Here is a 27,947-nt window from a genome sequence, read left to right on the forward strand (position 1 = left end):
ACAAGTCATCATGATATGGACAGATTTTTTATCAGATCAACTAGATAAGAAGTAAAAGTGGACTGGCAATAAAAAGTTGCTTTTTCGGAGGTTGAATTGGGTTTTTAAGAAAAAAATTACAAAACTTGTGTAAATACAGTAACAAGATTTTAATAGTGGTTAGTAAAAGAATATATTCTTTAAGTGGTTTTCTTCAGGTAATCATATAATGATTAATTAATCAATAATTATTATTATTTTTAAATCAACAATTATAATTTATAACATGTAGATCTAGTTCAAAAGCAGTTACTTAAAGGTTAGAGAAATAAATAAAATAAAGTTTTATAAGCAGTCCAACAGCAGGTCTACATCTGTGAATTGTTTATGGGATTATTATGTGTGTCTTTATTTTTTACTTCTTCAGCTGTTAATCAGTTAAGGCGCTAATCAGCTGTTTAAACATGAGAATTTTTCATTACAATATTTCATTAATAGGATAGTAATTAATTGATAATTAATTACTGTACTTTATTTTTTCTTGCAAAAGGTTTAATTTTAAAACTTTGTAAGAATTAATCCACAATTAAGAAAATAATATTTGAAAATTGCATGTTAAAATATATGTTTACCAAAAACAACAAATGTAATGTATGTAATGATGATTTAAATAGTTATTTTAGTGACAAGATATTTATAACTAAGAGATAAGACAGTTATTCACATCAAATTGAGATATCAGGGACACCTTTATTAAGTAATTACACCTTATCTCAATCAAGATATATAAAAATGTTTAATTACATCCCAAGAGTCATATTTGAAAGACTTCTATTATGGTTTTGTGTAGTAAATTTTAGATTTACCAGGGGTGAAGAAAATTCAGGTATTGACATTTTTAGGAAATTTTTGTTGTGTTGCTTGAAACTAACCTATTACTTATTTTATGTAGCAAGTTGGTTAATAGAAAATACATTTTGAGAACAAATTAAAGACTTATAATTAATGGTATAATTATTAATGAAATACGATTAATGAAATAAAACAGAATTATTTTCAAAAAGTTATTCCTTTAAAAGTCACATGAAAACACACCAATACTTAATTCAACATACAATTTATCACATAAACATTTACTGATATGTTTTAAATTGGTTTTTAAATAACATGTTATGTTGTTGTATTTAGTCATACAAGTTGCTCGAAATCGAGCAATCGCAAAGAAGTAAAGGAGTTATTTAAAAACAAATAACTTATTTAAGAACAAATATAAGTCATAATTTCTGATGAGTTTAAAAGAGTCAACTCAGAGATTACGTAACTAATGATAATACTCACAATGTACTTAACAGTTCAATATAATCAACATTTCTTGTAAATATTTTATCATTTTTCAAAAGCTGATCTGGCTTTTAGTGTATTGTAGAAATGTTTCCCACTTATAGCAGCAATAGGTTGTCCATGTTGGTTTTTGTCAATGATAATGTAGTCTGCATGGTATCACCCATTGTCGCCAGTACGTTTACAAATTTTGGTCTTAATTTTAATAGCACCAAATAAACATTAACTACCTGATTTTCTGCATAACCTCTCTGTCACAATTTTCCAATTAACATATGTTCTTATTCTCACTTTTAATTTCTGACAACAGCTGGAGTTTCATAACAATGTTTGTTTCCCATGTTAATCTTATGGAGAAATACGAAACTTTAAAGGGCCCCAGGGCCTCACTCTCTAATTATTTCCCTAAAAAGAAAGTTTCCTGCACAACTTCACGTTACGCTCTTTCCAATGACACCAAAAACATGTCAATCGGTTCAGTAGTTTCGGAGGAGTAATTGTCACAAAAAACCTGCTTGCGTATTAAATAAGTATAGATTTTATCTACCAGTACTAACTTATATGTTATTCATTTATACTTTTAAATGAGTAAATAAAAAATTCAGTCTATTTTCATTACTACAGGTGTCAATGAATGTTGTGAATGTTGTGTGAATGTTTTGTATGTTGTGTCAAATTTGTTACCAATTTGTTACAAATTTGTTGGAAACAGTTTACATAAGTTTTGATTCGGTTCTTTACCAAAGAGACGTAGAACGCTCTGTTGTATCCATTCGAGTTTTTTTTTTTTTTTTTTTTTTACTCATTAAGTCCTTTAGGTCCGATACCTCATAAACCCATAAACTATCTCATACACTACCTCATACTACCTCGTGTACTAACCTCGTAAACTAAAAAGGAGATGATAAAAAGAGAGATGATAAGATAGATGATAAGATAGATGATAAGAGAGATGATAAGGAGATGATCAACTATTCAGTATGATTTATCTATGCTATTATCATGTTGATGAGAAAACTAAGCATGATCCAAGATTGGTTGTAGCTCACTTGGGCACCTACACTAGCAAAGTGAAGTTGGCTGACTCCGGTCAAACTGTCATACTAACAATAGTCCGTAATCCTAACAACCTGACTAAGAAGGAATTTCCCTTAAAAGTTACCTTTGCCATGACTTTAAAAAAGGCACATGGACAGACGCAAACGAAGGAAGTATCTATTTTTTACACATCAGTTTTTGTGGCTTTGTCAAGGTTGCGATTTTCAGTGAAGATTATTTAAAAGCAAAGCCATCAAAACAAAAATTGTGTATGGCCATATTATTCAAACAACTTAGTGTTCAAATAAGTCCTGTAAACATGTATAAATGTAAATAGCTTAACATTATATTTTGAAAAGGTTAATTATTTAAAACGTAGACTCTATTCCTGAAGTAAGGACCCATACTAAAATCAACAATGTACTTACAATGCAGGATTAACTGTAGGCCTATGTTGTGTCTCAATAAGTGGGATTTGAGGATTCAGTGTGAATGCTTCACACGGGTCGGCTAGTATTCCAAATTGAAAATCTTATTATCTTTATTATTATCTTATTTCAGCCTTGCTGTACAGAGATGCTGGGGATCTCAGAATATTCTACACACTCCAAGATGTTAAGAATGTCCTTGCAATTCCAAAGGTAAATAAATGTATGGTTTTCCTTCTCTTGATGAAATTAGTAACACCATGAGATAGATATCCGTAAAAATATATTAGACCTAAAATTACATAATGTTTTTAATTGATCTGAACCATAAAAAAAATCATGTTGTTGGATAGAGTTTATGTTGTTTTGTCTTTTTTGTGAGAAAACACCATGTACTGAACATATATTATATGTACTGAATGATACATATATGAACTCAATGTACTGAAAGACAATTTGAGTTTTCATAGTTTTTAAAATCTTGTGGAAAAATCAAATTCAACCAGGATCTGTTTTGATTAAACTTGGTTTGTATGAGGCTTTAGATAGAGAAAGTTATTGTTTGTATAAAAAAAACATACTTAATTCAAGTATACAGAAATACTTAAACTATGGAATTGATAATTTTATGAGAATCAATCTAAGTTAAACTAAAAGTAAGGAAAAGCATGTTTTCTAAGTGAGTAAGAGTACCACTCTTATGCAAATCCAATTTTTTAATCAAATAAAATATGTGAGAGTAATTAAGTATCGCAAGTTAACTAAAATGCCTATGTTTAGTAAATGTCCTCTTTGTCAATCACATTCACATCTACATCTGTTATTTTACTGGTTTCAGTATGCACAGATGCCTTGTGTCAAGGCACTTTTGGATACTTTTGAACGTGAATGTTGTCCCAATTTTAAAGATCTTCAGAAAAAAGAATGGGAATCGTCTAGATTCCCTTTCATTGTTTTCGATGGGAATCACAGGCTGAGTAAGTATGTTTTGTATTTTTATACATTTTTAAACTTATCTCATGCAATGACGTTTTTTGGACAAACCTTATTTGAGTCAATGGACAAACTGAACCAGCCAAATAAATATACAGGTAGCAGCTGATTATTTCCTAATTTAAAAAATAAACAGAAGCAAAACAAAATAAATTATAAATACAAAATATATTCACTCATATTTGGGTTAAAATACACACATAGCGCCGTCCCCATCTTAACTAATTGATATTAATATTGATATATTGATATTGATTATATTTCATAACAAGATTGGAAAGTGGGGTCCGAGGTACCATATGTTTGAAGTGTAAGACTTGTCAAGCACTTCAAATGGTCGAGAACATGCAAAACACTTTCACTCGAGTTTTGAACGATACTTTTCACTACACTACGGAATAAAGTCATTGGCTTGTTAACCTTTGAAACCTTTGACAAATAAACCAGCATAAAGTCATCACTTACGGTTCCACGTTCTACATTTTCCGTGTCCAGCAACGAACAAAATTTCTAGTACTCTACATTAAATACCTCCTTTGATTTTTTAGGAAGAAGATCATGAATTACTTCCTCCGCTCTTCTTTTCAATGACGAGGGAACAGGCACTTTCATTTCAGTTGGTGAAATGATAGCAAGAATGTATTTAGGTTACTAAGTTGTTGACAGTGGAAAATTTTCGGTTGTAAACAATGTTACTTTTAATAGTAAGCAATAGACAGCTATTGAAAATATGATATTTTGCAGGTTGTAAGCACATAACGTAAACAGCTCAACTCATATTAGTGTAGTGAAAAATATACAGCATTCTCATTTTGTCAATTTGTTAGCTCAAAAATGGTGTAGTAAAGATTTCATGACATTGTCAGTTTCAAGCATAAGTTAGACAATCACAAACAATGTACAGCTATATACAGCTGGGAAATATGCTAAAATCAGAAGAATTAATGATTTCAATAATACAACATAATATTTCATTGTCAACCACTTCACTGCAACTGTTTTAACTGTAAATGATTTTTGTAACTCAAAATATGTTGTGCCAAGTACCCTTAAGATCTATGAAAATCATGGTATGTTAAAAGGCCACTTGACCATTGGTTAATCAAGACGTGGAATTACTGTTTCAGGCACTTCAATTCTCAGCAAACGGTTTTCAAAGATCTTGAGCGCTTCCTACTACCGGATGTGCCCTCCCTGTCTGAAATCATATCGAAAGATTTTCATAACAAAGGAACTTCTTCTTCGAAGAGCTTTTTTCGCCTTGGCAGTATATGCCTTGGGGTGTAGTAGCATGCAATCACTGCGTACCTGGCCTGTAGTCGTGTCCAAGTAAGATTTGGTAAACATCAATCAAATGTGATCTAGTTCAACAAATTTGTCAAAATGTTTCAGATGAAAGAATCATCATTTTATTACTACTTCTCAGGGAAATGCTGTTGACCAGGGTGTTTATTGAAGTGTAATAGTAAAGCAGGAGAGACGTGTGAGGTATTCTTTACAGAAATGGAGGAAAAACAATAGAGTTTAGCAAAATGCATCACAGAGATTTAAAATATTGACTGTTCAACTTGGTTCAACACAATGTCTTTATTACGTTTGCATTTAGTTTTCCAGTTGGTTGGTTGATATAAAGTGGTAGTACAAAAGGGAGAGAGAAAGGTTTTGCTTACCTTTTTTATGAGTGTTAAAAAGACTTGTTTAGCTGGTAATAAATAAAGAAAAAAAGTACCAATGAACCAAAGGGAAAAAGTAATTTTGAAAATAGGATTTTTGAAGAACATACGCGTGGTTGTTTCAATGTCTGGAGTGTGTAACTAAGTCTAGTTCTGAGATTAAAAATTCACATTTAAACTCCCAATTGCTTGGATTCTTTACTACTTGAACAATAAATCAATTTCTTTTGTTCTAGCTGGTACTGGCATATATTTTATTGCAGGCAACCAAAACTTTCAGATACCATCTTTTTGACTATTTGTTCTTGTTATTTCAATAACAAATCTTCCCACAGCTACTGGAATCATCAAGCAAGTTTTGCCATAACAACTATCCTTAACAACAGTGACATACCAGAACCTGGAGATCCTGTCTTCTCGTTATGGCCGTTGGATTTACCAAAGCCAGATTTAGTGTTCTACGTCAACTTTCCTGATGATATGCACGTCCAGCTGATCACCACAAGGGCCCCAAACAACTGGAAACCGAGGTAAAAGATGTAGTTAAAATTTGTGCACACCAGTTTGATTGTGAAAAAAGACAAAATCATTGATGAACTGGGCATCAATCATTGGGATTTTAAGTTTGGGATTTTAACTTTGACGATTTATAGTACTAGAAATTTCCATGTATAAGTTGTCTACAGTTTTTTCTATCAAAGTGGACATAGTTGAAGTGAGTCACCAACAGATTGTGTTGATTTAAATGACTAATTGATTTCTGTCAAATATGTAGACTTTTTTACAAAGTTAAATGAATAGGACTACTAATTGTAAGCTATAGCATATTTTAAATCACTAAACTATCTCGTTGACAAGTCAGAAAATTGATTTTTAGACACTAGCACAGTCTGTGAATGGCTCACATAACTATGTTCTTAAAAAAAATGGAACAGCTGGTCCATATAGATCCCCATCTATATGGACCAGCTGTTCCATTTTTTTTTTTAAGAACATAGTTCATAGACACCCCTGTCTACTTCAGTATCCAATAGTCAATGGTAATTCAGGCTAAAGAATCAGATGACTTTAGTCAGTAGCATCAGCTATAGCATCACATTGCTTAAAGAAAGATAAATACTCTGGTGTTTAAGCATCCAATACAGTACGGTAAATCACAGTAAATTTCAAGTATCAAAAGTATGTATTAATTGTGTTAAATCGGCTGTAGCTCATTGTTGCCTTCTTGTCAATAGTTTGATATATCGATAGTATAATCATAGACAAAAAGAATTAAATATAGACCGTCAGCTGTGCTGCAGTTAACATAGGTTCTGGCGCACACGACTGGGAGCGCCATATAGTTACAGCCTACAAGCTACATAACTAGAACCCATAGTAACAACTGTACGAAAATGATGTACTAAAATAATTGAATCACATACTAAACAGCTGCTTGTTTGCATTAGCAAAATTCAAAACATGTTGGAAGTCGTTTTAAGATGTTATCTTTACATGAACAATAATTTTGTTTTGTAAAAGTTGACTTAAATTAATAAATGTTTGCTTAAATGCGCTGAAAAATATAGTTAATCACACAGGGGCAAAAAGTGTCTTTTCAACCCTCGTTCGATTTCCGACCTCAGCTTTGCCTCGATCGTGAAACTTGAGCTCGGGTTTAAAAGATTCACTTTACGCCCTAGTGATGAAATATATCAACCCTTGTTAAAGGTTTGTGTTTAATCTTTTCAGGCTTCTAAAGTTCTATCAAAGAATACAAAACCCGACAACAATAGAAATATCAACCAGAAAGGGATGGGATGAAGCTTTAGAACGAATGAAAGAGTACATCAAAATAAATTTAGGAACAAAAAAGCTATTCTTTTTCAGGAATTTGAAGTTCCTTTCATCAGGGAAAAATAATACATATGTAATATTAAAATCATAATCGCAATTAGAACTTACCCTGTTTATTTTCTATCCTTAAACAACAATAACTTGTTTTATTAGTTTAATTTTTCCATAGCTTAAAAGGCTGTTAGTGTGTGGCAACGTCGCACCAGCCAGTCTTTTGCCAAGGTAATAAAAAATGTGTAAATATAAAAAAAAAAGTGTACAGAAGCTTCAATATGATTTAGGGCAACAGCTGTTTCGGTAGACCGGGCCTGCGGCCGGTACAACTTTTGACTTGCTGCAGCTTTGTAATAGAACAGGAGGCCGTTCCATGGTTTTGTCCAAGATTTGGAGTAGGACGAGATCTCAGAAGATAAGAATTTGGTTCTCTAAAGCAACTGCACAGTTTAAAAAAAAACATATTTAGAATTAGAGCCAAAATTTCCTATAGGGGTACGGGGCGAGCGCCCTTGCCTCTCGCATAGTATTTTTTCTTAATATAAAGTCAAAAATTAATTTGACACTTATGAAATGTCTAATGGCCTTGTACATTTAGACCAAAAATATGTATTCTAGAATTAAAAATATGATTTCTTATGATTCATTGACTATTTTGCCAGTATTCCTACGGTTATATTCCCCCTTAATCTTCTTTTTTACTGCTTTATTGCCCTTATACATGTCTAAGGAGGTTTTTAGGGGTTTGAAAAAAGGTTTTAAGCTATATGCCAAATACAAGAATATCTATTTATATATTAAGGGTGCTGATGCGGTCATTGCAATTAAGAAAAACGATACGAATATAAAATATGCATTAAAAAACAATACCTAATTTGACTTTTTCAAAAAAATTATGTGTTGACGAAGCCTTGTAACTGTATTATCTAATGACAAATAAATTCTTGATTCTTGATATCGGCTGCAGACATTCACCACCAGATGGGCTATGGCCCTAATGCTCTGATAGAGAGCAAAATGCATACTGTAGGCTACTGTAAATGGGTTAGGGAGCTAAAAAAATTGCCGGGTCTTTTCAGGTCAAGTAACCTGGCCAGAAAAATCCGCTTCCAAAGTAGAGCAGCCAAAGGTGTTGCACTGACAAGTGTACCATTGAGGTCTTTCTAGAAGTGAGTGGGTTCGAATCCCGCCCATGTGCAATCCATATCGAGCATGACCATATTAGTGAGTTTAATATGGATTGCACATAACACATTTTTTTTCTTTTTTTACATTGGTATAGGAGGAGCACACAGTTTTTCTTTTTTTATTCTGGGTAAAAATTGACATAAGTTGAAAATACATTATGATAAAGGATGTAAACCTTAAACAAAAATATTAATAGAGAAATATCTACAAAACTTCGTTGTCATTGGTTAAGGGATGAATAAACAACAACACAAACATATAGAAACATAGTATAAAAGGTTTATCACATTTCGTTTGGTGTAAAATTACAATCTAAAGTGTCTGAGAACATATCTGTGATAGTGTTTTCCAGTTCTGCAGTAATGTTGTCGAACCCTTGTGCCGTGGATTTGATGATGACTGGTGGATCCTCAATCTGTTGATAAATGTATTCAAGTCTGAAAAAAAACCTTTATGTCTCAATTCATAAATACAAACTTCTTAAATATTTAAAATAACATCAAGTTTAAATAAATATGATCGGACTATGGAAACAGGCTCTTAAGATTTAATGGGGTAAAAATTGACGTTTCTCATTTTTGGCTCTCAAAACAGGATTTTACTAAAAACCACATATTATTTCCTGTAGCAGCAAACCTACAAGTATCCATTCAACCTAATGTTAAACAGGGAATAAATCTGACAGGTTTAAGGGAATATTTAAGTGAAATACCAATGAGGATGTAAATCCATTTTAGTCTGCAGGTTCCCTGCAGTGGGGGTAATTGTATTTGTTCTAATCCCCCATTAAATATGGAGTTACCTGGAGGATTCGGATATTCTTTTAGAATCACAGTCAGATTTCCGTAGAGGGTTCAGCACCTGCACTTCTCTTCTCAATATGACTGATGAGCTTCTTCAGGCCAAAGGTTGCACAGCTTTATGGCGTCACTTGATTATTCAAATGCTTTTGACTCTGTTCATCACGGCATGCTCATATAAAAGCTCAAGTTTCTAAAATTCTATGAGAGTACACTCAAATGGTTTTCCTCATATCTTTGTCACCGATCCCAGCTGACAAAGGTGAATGGTAGGTGCTCTGAGTAGCTTCAAAGAGAGGTAGAGGTCCCTCAGGGAACTTGTCTGGGTCCAATACTTTTCATATTGTATACTTTTGCATGACCTCAATAGCATTCTGAAATTCTCCACTTTACATTCCTAGGCTGATAATTGTCTACTAGTTCTTTCCCAATAGCATTCTGAAATTCTCCACTTTACATTCCTAGGCTGATAATTGTCTACTAGTTCTTTCCCACACCCCTTTTAGTTTTCATGAAGCAGTCAATCTCATTAACGCTGACTTGCTAAGGATAAAGCAATGGTCTGACAATCATGGTCTAAAACTGAAGTGTACTATACTTCATTTTACCTTTTCCATTTTGCAACCTAAAAATAGTCTTGTTGGAAAGGTAGAGTTGGATGGTCAAACTCTTTTGGTGTTTGATTCGGTTAATGTGTTAGGCATCAGCATTTTTCTCAACTCAATTTTCGCTCACATGTTAGTTACATAAAGTTTCAAATAGGTCAAGAATTTTACACTGATTGTGAGGGGTAATATCTGACACTGCTAAGCTAGAATTGATCAGATCAACAGTCTTCCCTATAATTCACTATGCACTTCCATTGTTTGGTGAATGTCTTACTCTTGACTGTAGAGTTCTTCTTACGAGGTTGCAAAACCGAGCCCTAAGGTTTGTCTTCAATCTGAGGAAGTTTGATCATATCTGCCTATCGCAAATAGGCTAAGGTGCTTTCTTTGGAAAAACAATGTTTTCTACAAACTGTTTAGATTGTTCACAAGACACCGTCTCCTAATTTGCTTCCCTATTTGAAAAGGAAATTTATGCCTCGAACATCAATTAGGAAACGCTGTACTAGACGGGATGGCTTGATGAAATGCCGAGAGTGCGGCGTGAGACAGGGAAAAAGGGGTTCTCATACTTTGGACCCCAGGCATACAATACGCTCCCAAGAAATATGAAAAGACTGTCATGTAATTCATTTAAGGCCAAATTAAAGCTAGTTTTATGTTTTATTGTGTAAAATGTACTGTTTGTGACTTGTACAGTTTTGACTGAAGACCGCTTTAAATAAAGGCATCCCATGTAGCACAGATGGTTGGGCCAACGTTGGCCAACTGTGGGACAGTTGGTCGATGGTTGGTTGGAGCTTCCACAACCAACCAACCGTTGTCCAACTGTATATCTCGTAGTTGGGCCAACCAATATTTACAACTGTGGACCAACATTGGTTCATTGTTAATGAAATACATTAATATGAATTGCTGGGTATCATACATCAAGCCAACCGTTGTCCAACCGTTTTTCACTCCGTTGGACCAACAAAAGATACTTTTGTTGGACCAACGATGGTCCATAGTTGAGTTTACACGACTTTCATTCTCTGGGTCTAGCTTTCACAACATAATTATAATAAAATATCTGGTTTTACAATACCTTTATCAGTTCCAAAAGTTTCCAAAAGTTTTTGGAACTGATAAAGGTATTGTAAAACCAGATATTTTATATATTACAGTTCCGGGGCTACAACAATGAATTTTAATAATTATAATAATGCAAATATTTTTTAAATTAATATTCATTAACTTATTTGCAACAATTTAAGGGGAAAGAGTAATTAATCATATAACAGTCAATTATAATAGCATTAATAATCTAACGGTAATTAATTAATCTATATTCAAATACCAGTATCCTCTTTAACTCCAAAAAAAAAATAACTACTTATAATCATATTATACTGTGTAGTATCAAAAATGTTTGAAGTATTGCGACTATTGCAACTGTCGGCTACTCTTTCACCACTTGAAAACTCTCTATATCAACAATCACAGATAGCTCAGTGGTAAGGTAAGAGGCTCATAAGTCGAAGGACCCGGGTTCGAGACCCGTCTGGGCCAAAAAAATTTTGTTCTAGCTTTTTTTCAAAATTTGTTTTTATCAACTATTTTAATCAATTTACTCAACTAATAATTATGCTTTTCGTACTAAATCTTTATTATTTTGTGTGAAATAAAACGGTTGGTTGGATATTAGTTGTGTTATGGTTAGTTGGCCATCAGTATTTTTGGATGGTTGGGCCATTGTTGGACAATGGTTGGCTGGAAAACAGTTTAAAGAGGTGACATTTCTACCGTTGGCCAACTGTGTGGCTCCACAATTTACCAACGTTGGCCCAACCATCTGTGCTACATGGGATTTTATTATTATTATATCCCTCCAAGCTACACTCTGTATTCATAGATTGAGCTTCATAATCAGTTTAAAATATGCATCAAAACTGTTATTAATAATAAGATTGCTTGGCATAACTGAATTGAATCATCGATTACCAGAACTTTAAGGAATATTACCTCTGTTTCCATGAGTTCGGCGCTCTTGTTGTCCCAATATTCTTGTGGAAGTTGTCAGGGAAGGTGACGTAGACCAACAAGTCGGGTTTGAGAAGATCGGAGGGCCAGGTATACACAGCAGATCCTCTGGTTGGAATGTCTTCAACAGTGTCGTGCTTGTTACCTACACCAAAGACAGTTTGTTCAACCCAGTACCTAAACAGGTATAATGCATAGTTACTGTATTGTAATCAATATAACTCCGTGCAAATAAATGTACAATCCTTGACTCATAAAAGTAGACTAAAGAAACAGCAGAGAAGGAGGAAATTGTCTGTGATAAGAAGTGAGAGAATAAGGTCATGGAAGGGGGGTAGTAAATAAAGGAGGCTTGGTAGTGTAAGAAGAGGGGATGAAACTCCAAAGATAAGAAGTATGAGTGTTAGAGGACTTGGTCACAAAAAAACAAGTGACAAGAAGAGAAAGAGATGGTCAGTCATGTAAGAAGAAGTGGGAAATGCAATGATAAGAGTGTGAAGAAAGTGACTAGTTCAATAACTAAGTAAGGAGTAAGAAGGTGGTTTGGTGTTGTAAGAATTAAGAAGGTAGAAAATGCAATACTGTAATAAGCAAATTGTGAATAGTGAATAAGTCAAACAGAAGGAGACTAGAAAGACCAAGAATAAGATGGAATGACAAGTGGTGGAAGACGCCAAAAGATATGGAGGAAATGTTAACATGTAGGAGGATAGAGAAGTCATCCCGGCAAATAATTTGTTGGTGAGGATGGAATTGATTTGAGTTGGAGTGCCCACAGCGGTTTTAGTATTTTTAAAAGAAGGAAGAAGAATAATCCATTCAAAGTAATCAAAAGTTCTCTTAAACAACGCTGAAATCCCTATAAAAGTTCAAAGCTGTATATGAGTTTAAATTTTAATCCGAGACACTTTGAATATTTAGAATAATATATATTGATTGTACAAAATGTGTTTTGCTCTTTGGTTAGAATCAAAAATGGCAAGCAGCAGTTTACCAATACTTTATACTTTTTGATCATGATGATTCAAATGATGGTCCATCAACCTTGAATATATATTAAAAATTATACATATACCGGACAGAAATATTTGTATATTTAAAATTTTCTTTAATTATTATTTGTGTTTTCACTGCCTTTGGCATTTTTTATGTTTTTTGTTTGGTATCGGTCCAAATCCTGGTCATGTCACTGTCTAACATAACCATTCATCACATAAGGTCAAGTCCGTTAAATATGTAAAGATGGAAAATCAATGAGAGGAAAATGAATAATTTTCAATAGTCAAATGACAAACTTACCCGTTAGCTACAACCGGAAACCGGTGGTAGACCAGTTTAGCCTTGTGAGCCACCGCGTACATGGAGAGCCCGTAGAACGCTCGACGTAACGGGTCACCTTGAGGGAACACCCGTTTGTACCCCTCCAGGCACTTGGCAACATTCTGTAGCAAAGTCGCGCCCAACCTCTTGGCTAGTCTTCGGCTGATGATGTCGGTACCTAAGCGAACAATGTTTAAAACAACATAAACTACGTTATAAATTTACTTGATGGAAATAGGAATCAAATGACACCAGTGGTGTTAACATGTTGACTTTTAACATATTTTTTTAGGTAACTAGTAAGCTACAGTGTTTTGCGTTTTACTTTTTTATCTGGAGGGGTCAGGCTTCCCAAAGTGTTGATTGTTTGCTCACCAGGGTCAGGGCACTATCAAATTACTAAAAGGTCATTGACAGGATTTGAACCTAGGACCTTGGTGAATAAAACCCCACATTTCACCACTTGACCAGCATTCTCCCGAAAAACCTGTTTTAGCGAATTTCCCTATAGGGAAGTAGCTATTACCGTAGGTGGCACGGTAAGACCTAGACCCGGGACCGATTTACTTTTACATTTTGATGTCCACAGAGGCCAAAAACACCATTCGTTCAAATTTTTATATATGTATATATATATATATATAGACTTATATATACTGTATATACGTCCGTGAACGCGATAACTTGAGTAATTTTTGTCCGATTTTGATGAAATTTGGTTTAAAGGTGTAAAGCGGGATAAACTTGAATGAGTTCGCGAACCAGCACGATCGGATCATGGGAACGGGGCTTTACGGGGGGTTTTATGGGGTAAAAATTGGTTTTTCTCACTTTTGACCCTCAAAACACAAAATTTCCCGATTTATCTTTAGACCTTTTTAAAGTGCTTAAAAAAACAAATAATTTAGTATATAAAAGTAGTTTTGTTCGATTATTAGTAACGGAGAAAATTAAAAAAATTGTAAATTTAAAATTCCCATGTTATTCTTATGGAGAATATTGTTAAATGTTGTAGTTTGCTTGTTTATGGATATATTTTGATCAAACTTGGCAAATTTATTTATTTTCTACTAAGCTATCAATATTTTACTCAAAAACACACTTTATTAGTTTCCTTGTAGCAGCAAATCTAGGTACTCGTTAAACCTAATGTTATTAAAATATATTTAACTGAAAATCAATTCAGACAAATGGAAATTCGCTTAGTCGGCAGGTTTGCTGCGGCGGGGGTATTTTCTTCTTCTTTTACACTGGTATAGAGGAGAAAGACACATACTTTACGTTTCTTTTATTTTGGCTAAAAATTGACATACTGTGTTGAAAGATCTTCTCCATTATATTTGATTTTTTAATAATTAATTTACACTCTAGTTATAATTGACATGCGCGCCTATCTGTTATCTGTTACATGAGCCATGCTCAAATTTGTAATATTTTTTTATATGGCAAATAAAGAGTTTGAGTTTGAGTTTAAAGACATGAAATGAACATACCCAACAACTTACAAGAATATACTTTGATAAAGAAGTCATTAAAAATTCTCAAGCCAAACGGTTTTCAAACCATTTTCATGATAAATTGTTGCTGCTTAGTTCGGTTGAGCGCAGTGGCGGTTCTAGGACCTTGTCAAGGGAAGATGGGATCTTATAACCAGGGGTTCCAGGATTCCATGGGGTTCTTTAGCCACCCCCCCTTGGAACCGCCACTGGTTGAACCACTAACAGAGGGTGTGGTGTAGAATACCAGTTCCATTCTTTAACACAGGGTTTACTAAAAGACAATGAACCATATGTACACTTCCACATCTTTTTTGCACCGTAAGCTATCATAGTTTGAACGTAATGATTTTGATTTTACAATATTGTAATCCTGCAAGGTCTTATGTAAACCTATGTTTAACTTACTTGTCTTATGATCCCCTTCAACAACAACAAACGGCTTCCTTTTCCCTGGAGGAGATCTTGTGTACTGACTGAAGCAGTAGTTTTCAAAAGCATACAAAATTCGTTGTGTATCTTGTCGTCCTGCATGCTAAAAAAGCCAATGTTTTTACTTTACAAATAAAATTTAACAGTATACTTAATTGTAACTAAGCAAAAAACCTTACTTTAAAATCTACCATGGCTGCACTTCAGTTTCCGTCCTACATTTACTCACACTGCATGTTTGGTTAAGGTTAGGTTTAGTTTAGAACATCAGTTTCATCAGTGGTTAATGTCAGAAACTAAAGTGCAACCTCTACCATATTAGTTCAAGAGTCAGCTACTACCAAAAGTCTATGCAGTATTACTGAATAGTGGCTTAAAGTAAGCTATAGCTAGTAGCTTTTTAGTTATGTACGGTATACAAAGTGAAATTAAATATGCAAACTTTTTTACACATTTTAGTCACGTCTTCCCCTAACGCAATACATGTCAACACTGCATTACCATTCTAACCTAAAAACATAACACTAAAATCAATAAACATTCAAATATGTAACATTTACACATATGTTTCATGTATGGTGTACATCAGCTGGTATATTTAAAACAGCTTATAAAACACTGTAGCAGTACATCCATTAGAAAATTACTCGATCTTTGACGGCCTGAGGGGCAGAGGGGTAATTTTTGACACTTCTGATATTTTTCCCACCATCCTTGAACCTTAAGCTTTAAAATGAATCCTCAACAGCCATACTATCTTTTTCCTAGCTAAAGATATTTCGTGGGGATCGATTCGCTTATGGAATTAAATTTATAGATAGATAGATTATAAATGCAGGTATAAATCAGTCTCTAGATATCTAACAAGCAAGACTTATATTAGTACAAAATTACTTACTTCTTTTGAATGAAAAACATCCAGAACTTGTCTTAGATTGTAAAATATTGGAATGTTATCGCCAAGATCTGAAAATAATTATCCTTATTAGTAAAAATCATTTTTGTGAATTCTTACCATTCACATTATACGGTAAATAAGTATTGCTGTATTTTTAAACAACAATTTTCATATAGTTTTCTTCAAAAAGTTAATAGATTTATTATTTTTTTTTACATATATGAAAATACATCTGGCATGAAAAAGCTCTATTCTTAAAAACTTGACATAAATTATTAGCCTCATTTCCTCATACGGGACCTTAGCCTTTAAAAAATAAGAAGGCACATGCGGAAGCTTTTTCCGCATCGCATAATCATACAAATTTATTCAATTTCATTTGATTTCATCACCTTATTTTGCAGCTAAATTATAACCAAAGTTATGAGGATTTTTTAATTTTTATGCCACACTACTATGTTTTAACTAACTTCCCACTTAAGTTATGTTCATAAAACAGCTATTTGCCGGCCAGCTTAATCAAATGGGGTTTCATTATGTACTATTGTACTGTAATAAGTGTACCATTGAATGTTTCCTCTGAATCTTACTTCTCTGTGGTGTTTCCTAAAACTCCAATACATTTATTATTTTCCCATATTTTTCCCAAGATATGATGAGTGTTCCCACACAGGAAAATTTACAACTACACCACTACTTAATATATATATACAAACTTCAAATTTGAGTACCGACATTTTAAAGTGTTGAATAAAATAAATTTATCAAGACAACAATTAGTTAAATCAGACTTACGTGATTGTTGTGCCAATACCACAATGATGCCCTGAACACATAAAATTACAACTGATAATAAATTCATTTTGAAACTAGAAAAGAACCACATTGTTTTTGCTTATCACAAAAATCTTATCGCTTAGGCTTAATAGGTTTGTTAATAACATAATTAGACATCTCAAGTGAATTAAGCCAGTTACATAAATGTTCAGGGATATAAATTACAACTCATTGTCCTCTTTGTGAGTAAAAGTGTAGATTTGAATACAATTTTGTTGTTTTTTTTTATCTCAGGTCCAAGAACTTGAATTATATATAAGATTAACCTTTTTGTTATTCCCTATGTTCTTGAGTAAAACATAGCGCTACTGTGTAAATTTGTACACGGATATTCTTTTAGTATCGTAACCAAATTTGGTTTCAATAGCAAATTTGAGGTGTGGTTAAAATTAAGAGAAGATATACCATTGTAATTGCTGCTGAAGCAAACTAAACATAGTTTTGACCGTTTCCTTAAGAAATGTGAAAAAAATGCTGTAACTGGTTTCTAATTGAAAAGGATATAATTTTTTTATTTTTTGTTATAAAATGTAATCAATAAAAAAAATCCTTATCTGTTTAGTCTCAAAACTCAATTCTAATGTTTAACACCCACTGTTCTTCAGTCAAAGCCATTATTGGTTAGCTAAAGACATTGAGGTCTTAGATCATGTAGAAAGGTTCCAATTGAAATTAAAAATACCCCTACCAATAAAATTGGTACTTACCAATAATTGGTTAGCAGTTTCCATTCTATTTTACATTATCTTAGAAGTTTCAAAAATCTACTCATTAGAAAGAAAACTCAATGTTGGTGGTGTTTGAGGGATTATTGCTGACATTTCCCAGCCCAATTAGTAAAATACAAAGATTTCACAACGTTTTAGGATTTAAAAAGCTGAACCATATGTTTTAGGTACTTGTACTTTTTCAACTGAGGACGGGATCAGATTCCAGATCCGGAAACACCGTGAAATATTTTTATTAATCGTGATGGAAAATGTCTGCATAATCTCTCCAACACCATAAACCCACCATCAACAAAAATGAACTTCAAGCAAAGTATTCATTGTTGAGTTCAGAAACTGAAAAAATAACTCTTTAATTTTTAATCAGATTTGTTTGAAAGAGCGGAAAACTTTTGGATCATTTAAGTTGAGCTCTCATAAAAGATGGCCAATAAAGATGGGCCGTCATGAGTACAATAGTAGATGTATAAGTTTGAATTGAATTAAGATAATCATAGCCAAGTCAAATAATCAAGTCACAACCTGTTTGCTTGCACTATTTGGTAAAACTAATTATGTTGTTGCTTATTCCTTGAATTCACTTATTCAATTTAAAAATTTTACACTTTTTACTAGTTTTTCACAGAAAATCAAATGATTATGTTAACTCTGAGATTTGAACTTTTAAACATGACAAGGGCCAGTATCAAAGGTAAAAGCTAGAAAGAGCCAACTACAATGAATAATATCTGTTTGTAAAAATCTTTTGAAATGCTATCAACATTTTGTATAGCTAATTGTTTTTGTTGGGCATGTTATCTTTGATTACAAACAGACAATATTTTAATCTATGTTTACATAAACTACTAATTTGTCAATTAAAACTTGTGTAGTCATAGTCATCAGTAATGATTGATTAAAATGATAAATTAACAGTAGGGTTAGTCTTTTCTAGTATTATTTGACAGAGTAAAAAAGTTGTTTGTTGTAAAAATGTATCTTTTGTTACTAATTAGTGTTGTGTTATTGTTAAACTTCATACCCAGAACTTTCTCTCAAGGTTTAGGTAAGCTTTTATAAATTGTTGTTCTACTATTGATATGATTTAACTTCACTGAATGACCAATTATCAATTGTTTAAGATGGGGACGCCACTAGGTGCGTATTTTAACCCATAAGGATGAGTGTAGGATGAGTGGCCCGATCTTGTATTATCCATTTAGTAGTTAGTACCTATTTATGCCAATATTTTTATCTTTCTGGAAGAGAGATGCCGGAACTCATTTTTGCCGCAAATCGAGCACTGGTTAGTGGTTATTGCTGTTATTACCGTGGCAATAAACCAGCTGGTGCAACATCCTTGTAAGGAAGCTATGATTCTACCATAGACTAACCAACACAAGTAGACTTCTCATCCCATTGTAAATTTTGAAGCTCGTTTTTCATGTCTAGTTCATGTACACCACACAGGGCGCTAGTGTCGACGAAGTTTTGTTTCTATTATTTTAGGGTTAATTTCTTGATTTGTGCTTTACTGTTTGGTTATATAACTAGGAGACAAGTTACTGTTTATGATTATATTGTATTATTTGGTTAAACGAGGTTTTAAATGACTGTAATAACGGGAAACAAAATGTAAACAAAACACGACCTCTACATATAACCGTACAGAACTAACAATAAAATTGTCTTCAGCTGTTCCATAAGGATGAGAAATCTACTTGGGGGAGTATGTTTTATCTATGATTCTACTCTTAAAATACACACTTAAAGCATGATTCACTGTTGAATGGTACCATTGACTAATTGATTAGTATACTGTATATTAATAGGTAATGTAAGTACCTAAAAATTAATAATTATTTTTGTACGCTATGTCATATTCTATGTCACATCAGAAAAGTACCAAAAACTACAAGAGAAAATATTATTTTCACAGAGTCTCACAACTCTACTATTTCTATTTGAATGACAGATTTAGCACAGCTAGTTCACAAAGAATCCTATTCCGGTATGTAAAAGCCAATGATAAAATTGTAGTTAAATTATACAAGGCCATTCAAATTTTATATTGGCCTGACATAAACAGATACATTGAAAATGCAGTTATAGTTTGTAAAATATGTAAAATATATATGTTTGCAAATAATGGTTAAGAGCCATTTAATTGTTTAAATATCATATATTTATTGTAAACTCAAGACTTGACTAAACCAAAACACCAAGCTATCAGCTGGAACATACAATGTTTTGGAGGTTAATGTTTATTATGATCCAAACTTTTGTTTTAATTATAAAAATGTTTTCTCTTGAAGAAACTGCATTCATAAGTAATTTAGTTGGATTTATTTACTGAGATGTATTCATAAACAAATATTTGAATTCATTTTGTTATTATAAGTTAATAAAAATCATATACGAATCTGTGGGAACAAAAATGATATTTTTTCCTCAAAGTGAGCACAACAGTTCTTATCTTAAAACATGATTCGACCTCTGGCTACAGATCCACAGACACAGGAAGGATTCAATGAAGAATTTAGGTACAAAGAGGTGAAGAGTGTGACATTTATAAAAGCCGTGAAAACAAAGTCAGACTGGAGTATAAAAACTGTACTGTTATCATTGTTCCCCATTTTTGCATGGCTGCCCGCATACAACTGCAAGGCAGATTTTGTGTCAGATTTGTTGAGTGGGTTTACAGTTGCGGTGATGCATTTACCTCAAGGAATGGCTTATGCAACTTTAGCACATGTGAACCCTATCGTCGGTATATACATGGCTGTGTTCCCCACCTTACCTTATGTTGTAATGGGAACTTCCAAACATATATCTCTCGGCTCATTTTCCATAACATGTGTAATGGCTGCAAGACCAATCATGGAATACTCAACGTTGGTAAGAGATAACGTCACCGATGGCATTTTTGACGTGAGTGAAGATGATTTTGGATTCTCCCCAATAGAAGTAGCGTCAATGCTATGTGTTTCTGTGGGGACATTTCAAGTGCTCCTCGGAATCATCAAAGCGGGGCATTTAAGTGTGTTTCTGTCAAAGCCGATCATTAGCGGATTCACGACAGGAGCTGCGGTTCTTGTCCTGGTTACTCAGCTACCACATGTTTTAGGTGTCAAACCAAAGCAACATTTTGGTATTTTAAGTGCGGCCTACGAAGTTTACGAACTGACAGGACGACTCGCAGAAACAAATTTGGTGGCATTGGCGATATCACTTTTGGTTGTTCTCTGCCTTTTAGTCTGCACCGACTGCGTAGAACCGTGGCTAAACTGGAAGTACAAGCTGCCAGGGGAACTGTTTGTTGTGATTTGCGGTACCTTGGTTTCATTTTTGTTTGATTTGAAAAATAATTATAACATTAATGTTGTTGGAAAAATTCCGGATGGAATCCCGGGTCCCAAGATTCCTCAGTTTCGACTGATAATGGATCCGCACTTCTTGTTTCATAGTTTTGCCATCGCTGCAGTTTGTTTTGCGGTTAGCATTTCAATGGCAACTACTTTCGCCACAAAGGAACACTACAGTATAGATTCAAACCAGGAACTGTATGCCTATGGGGTGGGGAACATTTTCGGAGGATTTTTCCCCTGCCTCCCGATGGCGGCTTCGCTCACAAGGAGTGTGATCCAGTACTCGACCGGTGGACAAACTCAACTTGTCACGGTTTTCTCCTCCGTATGCTTAATACTCATAATGGTTTTAATCAAATGTTTGGATCCTCTTCCATACTGTGTTTTGGGTGGTTTAGTGATCAAATCTTTGAAAACCACATTACTACAAGTGACTGACCTACCGACTATTTGGAGGCAATCTTCTTTGGACGGTGTGATTTGGGTAGTTATTTTCATATCAGTTATCGTACTAGATTTAGTTTACGGCCTTGTAATCGCTTTAGTTATAGCATTTTTGTCCATTATATTGATGAATCAGAAGACATACGTTTGTTTGCTGGGTCGAGTTCCTGAGAAAGATTTGTATTTGGAGATGCATAGATACCTGACTGCCGAACCGATACCAGGAATCATGATAGTGCAGATCTACGCGGGCTTACACTTCGCTAATGTGAACGTTTGTCTAAATAGAATTGAATATCTCTTCAGGAAAACAAGTAAGGAGGGACCTGTGAAGGTTGTGATATTAGTGTTTTCAGCGGTCACATTCATAGATCCAGAGGCCATTAGATATTTGACTTTTCTTATTGACAAGTTCAACAGCAAGGGAGTAAAAGTGTGTCTTGCGGAGTGCACAGGCCGAGTTTATGAGCAAATGCAGAGGTGCGATTTCTTCAATACATTTCCAGTAAATTGTTTGTTTCCCTCCACTGAAAATGCTGTTGCTTATCATCAAGGAGAGATGGCAACTAATGATGATCAAGTATGAAAAACAACTGGTGTTGTTTGAAATTTGCATGATTAATATTGAACCTGAGGATGTTTGGTTCATGTACAGTCTAAGTCACAAAATGTGTTAAAAGAGCTAAATACAGTTTTTTGAAATACATTTTAGTAAAATTATTATTGTACATCTAGTTAACATATAAAGAGTAAAATAAAGGTATCTTAGAAGTTTGTAGCTTTTTGATGGTTCGAAACTGGACCCAGCTGTCCTTGGCCATTGGGCTTTTAATAAATGGTCCTCACTAATTAGAATAAGAAATATTTATTTCCATTGATCTTTATAAAAGAAATAGGACACGTCATTGTTATATATAGTTACAAGGTGATTCAGTGTTTACAGTACAATGTATCTAAATTTAAATAGCCACATACATGAAAATAAAAGCTTTATTTCAAACTACTCTTCAAAATCTAATATTTATTTCACAACTTAAAAAATCATCAATTTTGTAAAAGGGATTTTTAACAATCCAGTCATACAGTTTATTTTATAATGAAACAGCTGGTCTTAGTCAGTTAACAAAGCTTCAGTAACAAAGCTACACAGATCATCTCACTCCATTCTACACTAATGTTTGGGTTAAAATACGCTCATACGTGACGTCCCCATCTTAATTGGTACCTAATCTATATGAAAAGGAGAGTGTGTGGGTATGTTCAGTATTTTCTCCATGAACACTCACTACCCCCCCCCTGATTGATTTTATTTTATTTGATTGACCTAGGGTTCAATATCAAATTGAGTGAAGGATAATGAGTGTAGAATAGAGTAAGATGATCTGTGTAGCTTTGTACTGACTAAGATCAGCTGTTTCAGTAGTCAGGATCATTTATCTATCATAGACAGCTGGGTCCAGTTTCAAACCAACAAAAAGCTACTGACTTTTATAGGGATTCAACAGTTCCCACTGATTGTAAACGAGATTCATTTCACATACTTACATCATGACAGCCCGTGTATCAGGATGCGGTTTCGACCCTGGAAAACTTCAAAGAGGGAAACACATTAAAACGAGTAATAGTTAATCTAGAGCTACTTATTACAATTATATTGAATTTTAAACACAATCTATTAAAATTAATAAACTCTAAATGTAAGTAAAAATATTATGAATTGATTTTGCATGAAACTCACCATTACCTAATGACATAGGCTAGATAAAACATAGTCCCTTGTAGATTTCCCATCCTTATGGAACAGCTGAATTTAGCCAATTTTATTGTTAGTTCTGTCCGGTTTTCTGTAGATGTCGTGTTTTGTTTACAAATTGTTTCTATTATTTTAGGGTTAGTTTCTCATTATTTGTGGCTCACTGTTTGGTTATATAGCTAGTGAACAAGTTATTGTTAATGATTAGATAGTTTTATTTGGTTAAACGAGGTTTTAAATTACTGAAATAACAAGAAACAAATTGTAAACAAAACACAAGATCTACAGAAAACCAGACAGAACTAACAATAAAATTGGCTTCAGCTATTCCATAAGGATGGGAAATCTACTAAGGGACTATGTTTTATCTATGCTAACTTACCTGTGTACATTTTTACAAAATATCCATTTATCAACTTACGTAGCCCAATAAAACCAATGAGTATCTAGAAATTGTACTTGCCATATTGCAATAAGCTTTAATTGTGAATCATGATTTTTTTTAATATGTTCTGAAATAGCTAGGTCAATCCTATTTTTGGATGGTGATTTATTTAAAAGATTTTAGGTATCAATCCATTCCACGTTCAACTTCAGTTCCAAGGATCCAAAAAGCTGGGTTTTCCTAGGCGCGGAGTCGGCGAGCGGAGAGAGGAACGCGGAGAGCGGACTCCACTTGTCTTAGGCAATTTAATGTTACTGTTTTCCTAGAAGCGGAGCGGAATGCCATGTTTATTTCAATTCCGCTCTCCGCGTTCCTCTCTCCGCTCGCCGACTCCGCGCCTAGGAAAACCCAGCTTAAGATATGTACCTTAAATGGGAGTTTCATTGACTTAAACTGTACTAAAAAAAACTTTTGAATCCACAAAACGCTTTTTATTTAAATACTAATTTTGACTTTACGAGAGGCCAAATCCAAATCGTCAAGTGGAAATTCCAATCCATAAAATGCAAAAAGCTATCAAATGAGTAAAATTTTCTTCTGCGCCTTCACAAGAGTCACGAGAACAGTTAGGGCAACCTGTAAACAAAAAATATGATGTTTCCAGTAATGTTAAAAATACAAATAAGAGATTTGCATTGCACCATGTTGGAATGTCCATTACATAAAATAAACCTTGGTGCTTTAAATGTTTAAAAATATTGTTATGTTACAGGAGAAACAAGAAGCATACAAATTCCAATTTTCTACTCATTAGATGATGTTTTATCATGTTTCAAGACAGAAGAGGTAATTTATATTAAAAACTTACAGAATCCATTAGTTCAACAAGCATGACAAAATAATATCTTAAATTGTATATCTTGTACGTACAGTAGGTACAATACAATATTCAGCAGTAATGCAAATTAAGCATTCTTGTTGTTTTGATGATATTTTTGTTAAAAAAAAGTAAACGAAAGAAAATGTACAAATCGTTATGAAACACACCTTTGAAGAGATCTAGGGAGGAGACAAAGTAGTGTGTTTAGCTATTTTAATATCTCGCTAACATTTGGTGTGGAATTGGAAAGCAACTAAGTAACAAGAAATCTGTAAAACTGTAAACAACAAAAATTCCTCTTATCTGCGCAGAATCTTACCTTAAAATTGCCTTCAGCCAATCCATAGAGATGATAAATTTATAAAGGATTATGTTTAATGTTGGCAAACAACGGGAAAATACTTATCTCAAAGCAGTGTTTTGTTGCAGTACGTAAACTCTTCGCTATCACAGAAAGTCTTGTATTCCTTTGAATATGGCTGCAAAAACAATATTCCTCTGACAAGAACTCGAGAGAACCCGTTTATTGCGATTGAAGGAAACCACAAAACCAGTAGGTACTTGAGATTTTTATTTATTCATTTTGAGTCAACTCTACTTTAGGAATCATTTATTTTTGTCTGATTAGCCGAGTGGTAGTGCTTGCTTACAAATCTGAGGTCGTTGGTTTGATTTCAATCAAGATCAGATCTCCAAGATCGATCATGGACGATTTTTCAATCTGGGTCCAAGAGTCTAGCGGACAAGCTTGCAGTTCAGGATGTTGAAGTTTTCTTGAGAATTGCAATACTTTGGCTAATTAACAGTTTGGTTTTAGAAAGGGTTAAAGCACAATGAAAGTTTCGTCAGATTTTATAAGTAAGTTAGGGCTTTGGATGGGTCACAGAGCACAATGGGAGTGTTTTGAGACCCATCCAAGGCATTTGACTGTGTCAACCATGATATCCTTTTGGTAAAGCTAAACCGTTTCAAACAAAATCTGTTTTATGGTTGACTTCATACTTAACAAATCGTTTTCAAAGGACAGTAATTTTTAAAAATAATGAAAAGTTGATATCAGAATGGAAAAAGATTATAGTTGGTGCTCTTCAAAGCTCGTTTCTTGGACCTTTACTCTTTATTTTGTATATAAATGATTAGCCTAAAAATGTCTGTGACAACCTTATTTTATATGCTGACGAAATTAATACATAAGCTTATGGAATTAAAGGACACTTAAGCAAACACCAACAATGTGTTTTCATGTAAACAAAAATTTCTTTAGTTCTCTAATTGAGTTTATGATCGTCATATGGACTTGTGTGTGTATGTAAGTGTTGTGTGTGTGCACACTGTGACACTTAGGATTGACTTTTTATAGAGGCTCGTTTTTTTAGGTAGAAAGATAATAGCAAGAAGAGTAGCCAAACGAATAGGAGCCGGGATTTTACACAATCCACCCAGATGTTTGTTCCATCTCAAAGACATGTTTCAATATGGAACCCGCATCAGAAAAGCGTTTTTCTACCTATCTATGTACGGCTCGGCCTACACAGCCAATCGAATCATCAACAGGTGGCCAGTAGTGATAAATGGGTCAGTAATTAATGTTTAATAATACACAAGTTTTTATAGTTTATAGCCTCAGAATGATCGGTATAGGAAAATATTAATTCCAACCAGATGCACTGAACAAGAGACTGTTTTTAAAAAGCATCAAAAAATATAAATGAAAAACTGTGTTACCAAAGTCAAATCTTCCGTTTTAACAATCTTAAGATTGAAATGCACATGTTTTCCCGAAACAGATTCTAACAATGTGAGTCTAGACGGGTAACGTTATTGCGTTATTGTACAGCAATCGCAGCTCTCGATGTTGCCGTCTGTTGGCAATAAGTTGAAATAGTTTGGTTTGCAAATCAGTCTCAAGAAACATTGACAGACTTTGTGAATCATAATATTTTCATTGTACAGCTTCCAACTGTTGATCTATCAAATTATGCTTGCGTTGCCATTATTGCTATGTGCTCCACACAGACAACTGTATAGTCTAAACAAAACAAAACCAATACTGAAAGAAAAAAGTAGAAAGGTAGGCATCCCTCCACTTGATCCCACCTTTTAAAACAATAGCTCAACAGCTACGTAAATCAGCTGCAACATACATTGAACAAAAAATTAGTGGGGGAACTTTCAAAACTTTTTAATGGACTATAGGACGAAAAATAGAACAGACTTGCAATTATATGTAAATTGATCAAAATAAAATGTATTTAAAAAAGACATGTGAGAAATTAAAAACCTATTTTTCATAGTTACTGGATGGACCAGGCCGCTTACGCTATTTCAAAAGCAAATTCCAACGCCACCCTCCCACCATCTGGAGATCCGGTGTACAAGTTTCCGGAAGACTTACTGAAACCAGATCTAGTTTTCTACACCTACTTCCCAGACAACCTTCATTATCCACAAGCCACTACAAGAAATCCTAACAGCTGGAAACCTAAGTGAGTTTTAAAATTTAGCTTATTAACATGCTAAATTTCAGTGAACTGAACTGGTTAACTCATATAATGAACAATTTGAGTTAGACAATTTATTGTTCAGTTTTTGAGGGCTCATCTCAATTAAAAAGATTATTGTAACCTAAACAAAGCTAACTAATAATTTTTCTGTTTCAGAATGCTTGAGATTTACAAAAGAATCCAAGATCCTAAGGTGATAATCATAAACACAGAAATTGGTTTTGATTCAGTTGTGAACCTGATTGAAAGTGAAATATATAATAATTTAAAAGACAAATATATGTTTGAAACTGAGCCTGTCTGAGGATTGGTTACTATAAACATATTTTTATATTTCAACCTTCATCTTGAATTGTGTAAGTTAAAATTGAAGATATAACAGGAGTAAATTGAATTAAGACTGACAGTAAGAAAGCGATTTGATACAGAAGCGAGAAGTAAGATACGGAGGAAACATTCAATGGCAAAAGTGGTGTCTAGCACTAGACGCTGGTATGTAGGGCAAAGTCAAACACCACCTCCCTCGCCCCATCTACTACAACGCTAACACTGGAGGATGACCATGTGCACTGTGCTATAGGAATTCCTGCACAGTGCTCACTGCTCGGGCTCATCCTTGCTCGTCACAACTATATTTCCAGCACAATATACTAGTGCTGAAAGCGCAGTTGTCCAATAATTTAAACCACATTTGCCAAACAGCATTCAAACTGAGCTTCAAAACGACCACAGAATTTAACTTGATAAATCATTTATATGAATCAACTTAATACATTTTGAGATATGTTACTTTTTGTTTAGTATATGTTGGGTAAATATTTACCATTCATTTCACTAACCAAATAAAATGATCTATCAACTATTGATTTTCCTGTGGTAGGCCTATTTATTGGGTAAAAAAGTAAAGCACTACATTGTTAAATCTACACCAAGTAAAATATGATAAAATATGAAAAGGAAAGTCTATAGGCCTATCTGTGCACTTCTATGTATCCAGGCGGGAACACACATCAGATTAAAGAC

The 27,947-nt window shown here is 33.8% G+C and overlaps 4 protein-coding genes across 5 annotated transcripts; 3 read left to right on the top strand and 1 right to left on the bottom strand.

Moving 5' to 3' along the window:
• Nucleotides 1-2,300: 2,300 nt before the first annotated feature.
• Nucleotides 2,301-7,379, top strand: LOC128996600 (UMP-CMP kinase 2, mitochondrial-like). The gene is made up of 6 exons (XM_054421995.1): nt 2,301-2,436; nt 2,920-2,999; nt 3,625-3,763; nt 4,907-5,108; nt 5,788-5,982; nt 7,184-7,379. Exons 1-6 carry the CDS (start codon nt 2,301-2,303, stop codon nt 7,377-7,379), a joined length of 948 nt encoding a protein of 315 aa, XP_054277970.1.
• A 1,374-nt stretch (nt 7,380-8,753) lies between these two features.
• LOC128997264 (UMP-CMP kinase 2, mitochondrial-like) lies at nt 8,754-16,928 on the bottom strand. Its single transcript, XM_054422881.1, has 6 exons — nt 16,842-16,928; nt 16,047-16,114; nt 15,125-15,251; nt 13,200-13,398; nt 11,883-12,077; nt 8,754-8,907 (listed from the first exon to the last, which is right to left on the bottom strand). The coding sequence occupies exons 1-6, from the start codon at nt 16,906-16,908 to the stop codon at nt 8,754-8,756; spliced, it is 810 nt and encodes a 269-aa protein (XP_054278856.1). The 5' UTR covers nt 16,909-16,928.
• Nucleotides 16,929-18,539: 1,611 nt separating this feature from the next.
• Nucleotides 18,540-27,336, top strand: LOC128996527 (UMP-CMP kinase 2, mitochondrial-like). Of its 2 annotated transcripts, none has more exons than XR_008491050.1 (6): nt 18,540-18,656; nt 24,313-24,386; nt 24,850-24,977; nt 25,797-25,995; nt 26,715-26,906; nt 27,081-27,336. XR_008491050.1 is itself a non-coding variant. In XM_054421908.1 (6 exons), the coding sequence occupies exons 1-6, from the start codon at nt 18,584-18,586 to the stop codon at nt 27,226-27,228; spliced, it is 810 nt and encodes a 269-aa protein (XP_054277883.1). In that variant the 5' UTR covers nt 18,546-18,583; the 3' UTR covers nt 27,229-27,336. The 2 variants fall into 2 exon arrangements, 1 of the variants encoding a protein (XP_054277883.1); XM_054421908.1 differs by having other exon boundaries at nt 18,546-18,656; nt 24,850-24,973.
• Nucleotides 19,872-22,078, top strand: LOC128996525 (solute carrier family 26 member 6-like). The gene has a single exon (XM_054421906.1). The coding sequence runs from the start codon at nt 20,075-20,077 to the stop codon at nt 21,986-21,988; it is 1,914 nt and encodes a 637-aa protein (XP_054277881.1). The 5' UTR covers nt 19,872-20,074; the 3' UTR covers nt 21,989-22,078.
• Nucleotides 27,337-27,947: the final 611 nt, after the last annotated feature.

This window comes from Macrosteles quadrilineatus, unplaced genomic scaffold (assembly GCF_028750875.1).
Source record: "Macrosteles quadrilineatus isolate MER2022 unplaced genomic scaffold, UCM_ALF_1.0 Scaffold_6__1_contigs__length_79288215, whole genome shotgun sequence".
Classification (NCBI taxonomy): domain Eukaryota; kingdom Metazoa; phylum Arthropoda; class Insecta; order Hemiptera; family Cicadellidae; genus Macrosteles; species Macrosteles quadrilineatus.

Bases quoted from the DNA above. Each gene is read 5' to 3' on its own strand.
- LOC128997264 (XM_054422881.1), bottom strand. From the start codon at position 16,908: ATGAATTTATTATCAGTTGTAATTTTATGTGTTCAGGGCATCATTGTG. The intron at 16,115-16,841 runs GTAAGTCTGATT...AATTATTTTCAG, and splicing joins GGTATTGGCACAACAATCAC to ATCTTGGCGATAACATTCCA. The intron at 15,252-16,046 runs GTAAGTAATTTT...TGGCTTTTTTAG, and splicing joins ATGTTTTTCATTCAAAAGAA to CATGCAGGACGACAAGATAC.
- LOC128996527 (XM_054421908.1), top strand. From the start codon at position 18,584: ATGTATCTTTTGTTACTAATTAGTGTTGTGTTATTGTTAAACTTCATA. The intron at 18,657-24,312 runs GTAAGCTTTTAT...GTTATGTTACAG, and splicing joins AACTTTCTCTCAAGGTTTAG to GAGAAACAAGAAGCATACAA. The intron at 24,387-24,849 runs GTAATTTATATT...GTTTTGTTGCAG, and splicing joins CATGTTTCAAGACAGAAGAG to TACGTAAACTCTTCGCTATC.
- LOC128996525 (XM_054421906.1), top strand. From the start codon at position 20,075: ATGATTCGACCTCTGGCTACAGATCCACAGACACAGGAAGGATTCAAT.
- LOC128996600 (XM_054421995.1), top strand. From the start codon at position 2,301: ATGATTTATCTATGCTATTATCATGTTGATGAGAAAACTAAGCATGAT. The intron at 2,437-2,919 runs GTAATCCTAACA...ATCTTATTTCAG, and splicing joins TGTCATACTAACAATAGTCC to CCTTGCTGTACAGAGATGCT. The intron at 3,000-3,624 runs GTAAATAAATGT...TACTGGTTTCAG, and splicing joins ATGTCCTTGCAATTCCAAAG to TATGCACAGATGCCTTGTGT.